The sequence below is a fragment of the Scylla paramamosain genome, chromosome 37 (genome assembly GCF_035594125.1).
Source record: "Scylla paramamosain isolate STU-SP2022 chromosome 37, ASM3559412v1, whole genome shotgun sequence".
In the NCBI taxonomy this organism is placed as follows: domain Eukaryota; kingdom Metazoa; phylum Arthropoda; class Malacostraca; order Decapoda; family Portunidae; genus Scylla; species Scylla paramamosain.
In genome coordinates this window covers 1882569-1885000 of record NC_087187.1, presented here as the reverse complement: position 1 = coordinate 1885000, position 2432 = coordinate 1882569, and the positions used below count along the sequence as shown (strand labels likewise).

General features: G+C 44.0%; 1 protein-coding gene across 1 annotated transcript in view; it reads right to left on the bottom strand.

Moving 5' to 3' along the window:
• Positions 1 to 306, bottom strand: part of LOC135091208 (kinesin-like protein KIF26B) — a gene marked incomplete at its 5' end in the record, with an annotated part of 62030 nt that extends 61724 nt beyond the window's left edge. Inside the window, 1 exon segment of the mRNA XM_063988652.1 lies at positions 100 to 306. Within this exon segment, the coding sequence (XP_063844722.1) occupies positions 100 to 306 (207 nt within the window).
• Between the last annotated feature and the right edge of the window lie 2126 nt (positions 307 to 2432).

Sequence of the window (2432 nt, the reverse complement as noted above, 5' to 3'; positions counted from 1 at the left end):
CATGTTTTCCCGTCTTCCTCCCCATGGTTTCCCCTATTCCTCCCAATGTTTTCCCTCTTCCTCCCCAAACCCTCCCCATCTCCTCCCCGCTCTCCTTACCTTGCCTATACTCGAGGCTTCCTTACACGCCAATTTCTTGAGCAGCTGGGGGGCACGGGGGGCGGGTGGTCCCTGAGGGCGGGCCAGTACACTCCCAGCGTTCCCAGGGGCACAGCTAGGGGCGCCCCGGGGGTCACCAGGGTCACCCCGGTGGTCGTGGGGCTCTGGGGGACAGGGGCGCCCATTCCCCCCGTCCCCTCCTCCCCCGGGGCGTCATGGGGGGTGGGATCTCCACGGCGGGGGGCCACGGGGGACGGGCGGGGTGATCTTCTGGAGGTGAGAGAAATGGGGGTTAGTGGTGGTGGTGGTGGTGGTGGTGGTGGTGTGTATGTGTGTATAAGTGTGTGCGCGCCTAATAATACTGTGTGTGTGTGTGTGTGTGTGTGTGTGTGTGTGTGTGTGTGTGTGTGTGTGTGAATAAGACAAAGAGGAAGAAGGAAAGAGGAGGAAGAGGGAAAGTCTAGGACGCTGGAAGGAGGAGTAAAAAAGAAAAAGAAGAGGACGAAGGAAGAGAAACAGAAAAATAAAGAAAAATAAAGAAGAAAAAATCGTACAATATTTTGCAATTAAAAAAAGTATTATCCACTAATATTACAGATACATAAATCATGAAAAATAGAAAATTATTATTAAAAGTATACATAAATGATAAAAGTATACATAAATTAAAGTGTTTTTTAGTGTATTAATTTTGTTGAAAGCGAAATATTGATACGAAGCGCCCCTAAGAAATCAAAAGAATATTCTACAGTGGTTCTTCTTTAAAAGGGAAAAAAATACGAGAGAGAGAGAGAGAGAGAGAGAGAGAGAGAGAGAGAGAGAGAGAGAGAGAGAGAGAGAGAGAGAGAGACACGGAATCAGGCAAAACAGACAGGTGAAGGACGGGTTGGCGGCGCGAGAGGAGAGGAAAGCTGGAGGGAAAAGGGAAAAAAGAAACGGGGGAAAAATACAAATGGAATATACAAAAATGGGTTAAAATCTCGGAGGGAAAATGTGAGAGGGGAAAAAGGAAACAAAGGCAATAGAAATATGTAAGAAATTATAAATAGCGGGAAAAAGGAAATGAGGAGAGGGAAAATTGAAGGAGGAAGAGAAGGATGAAGGAAAAAAAGAATACGAAGACAAAAAAAGACAAAGAAAAGAAAAACTCGGAAAAAGAAAATAGTAAAGGAGAAATATGGAGGAGGAGAAAGAGGAGGAAGAAGGAAGGAAGGAAGGAAGGAAGGAAGGAAGGAAGGAAGGAAGGAAAAAGGAGAATTCTTGGAGGAGATGGTGATGGAGATGAAAGAGGAAAAGGATAAGACGCAAAGGAGGAGGAGGAGGAGGAGGAGGAGGAGGAGGTAGAAGAAGAGAACCACGAAAAAAATGTCAGTGCAGCTGCAAGACGAGGAGGAGGAGGAGGAGGAGGAGGAGGCAGCAGGAGCAGCAGCTTCCATCAGCATCCTTCAATCCTTCAAGGCGCCTTACCAATCCTGCAGGACCGCCTGGTGAGGATTACTGCCACGCCCTCCTCCTCCTCCTCCTCCTCCTCCTCCTCCTCCTCCTCCTCCTCCTCCTCCTCCTCCTCCTCCTCCTCCTCTTAACTTAATTCATAATCTTATTTTATTTTTTGTTTTTAGGATTGTTCTCTGTGTTATTTCTCCTCCTCCTCCTCCTCCTCCTCCTCCTCCTCCTCCTCCTCCTCCTCCAGTGTGTTAGGCGCAGTCCCCAGGCAGGTGAGGGAGGTAAATGTCCCGGAGGAAAGAAATGTGGAGGGTTGCTACTGCCGGTGTGTGTGTGTGTGTGTGTGTGTGTGTGTGTGTGTGTGTGTGTGTGTGTGTGTGTGTGTGTGTGTGTGTGTGTGTGTGTGGAGGGAAAGGCGGCGCAGGGAAAAGCCTTTATTGGCCAAACAAAATGGAAATTCCTGAAACGATCTCAGTGTGAAGACTAGATTTTTTTTGTTTTTTGTTTGTTTATTTTCTTTTGTATTTTTCTTATATTGATTTTGTTCGTGTTTTTTTTCTCTTCTTTATTATTTTTCCGTGTTTTTTTATTATTTTTTTATTTTACTTTTTTTCCTGTTTCTTCTTACCATTGATATTTTTTTCTCTATTATATTCTTTTCTTCATGTTTTTTTTTATGCATTTTTTTCCCTGTTTCTTATTTCTCTTCTTTATTATTTTTTTTCTTGTGTCTTCTCGTCTCGTTTGTTCATGACTCTCTATTTATCACGTGTGTTTCATTCCTTCACTTTTACTTTTCATTTTGTAGCTTTGTGTTTTTATTTGTGGTGTTTTCTTGATTATTTTGTATTTCCTCATTTGATCATTTTATTTTTTCTCTTAATTTCATC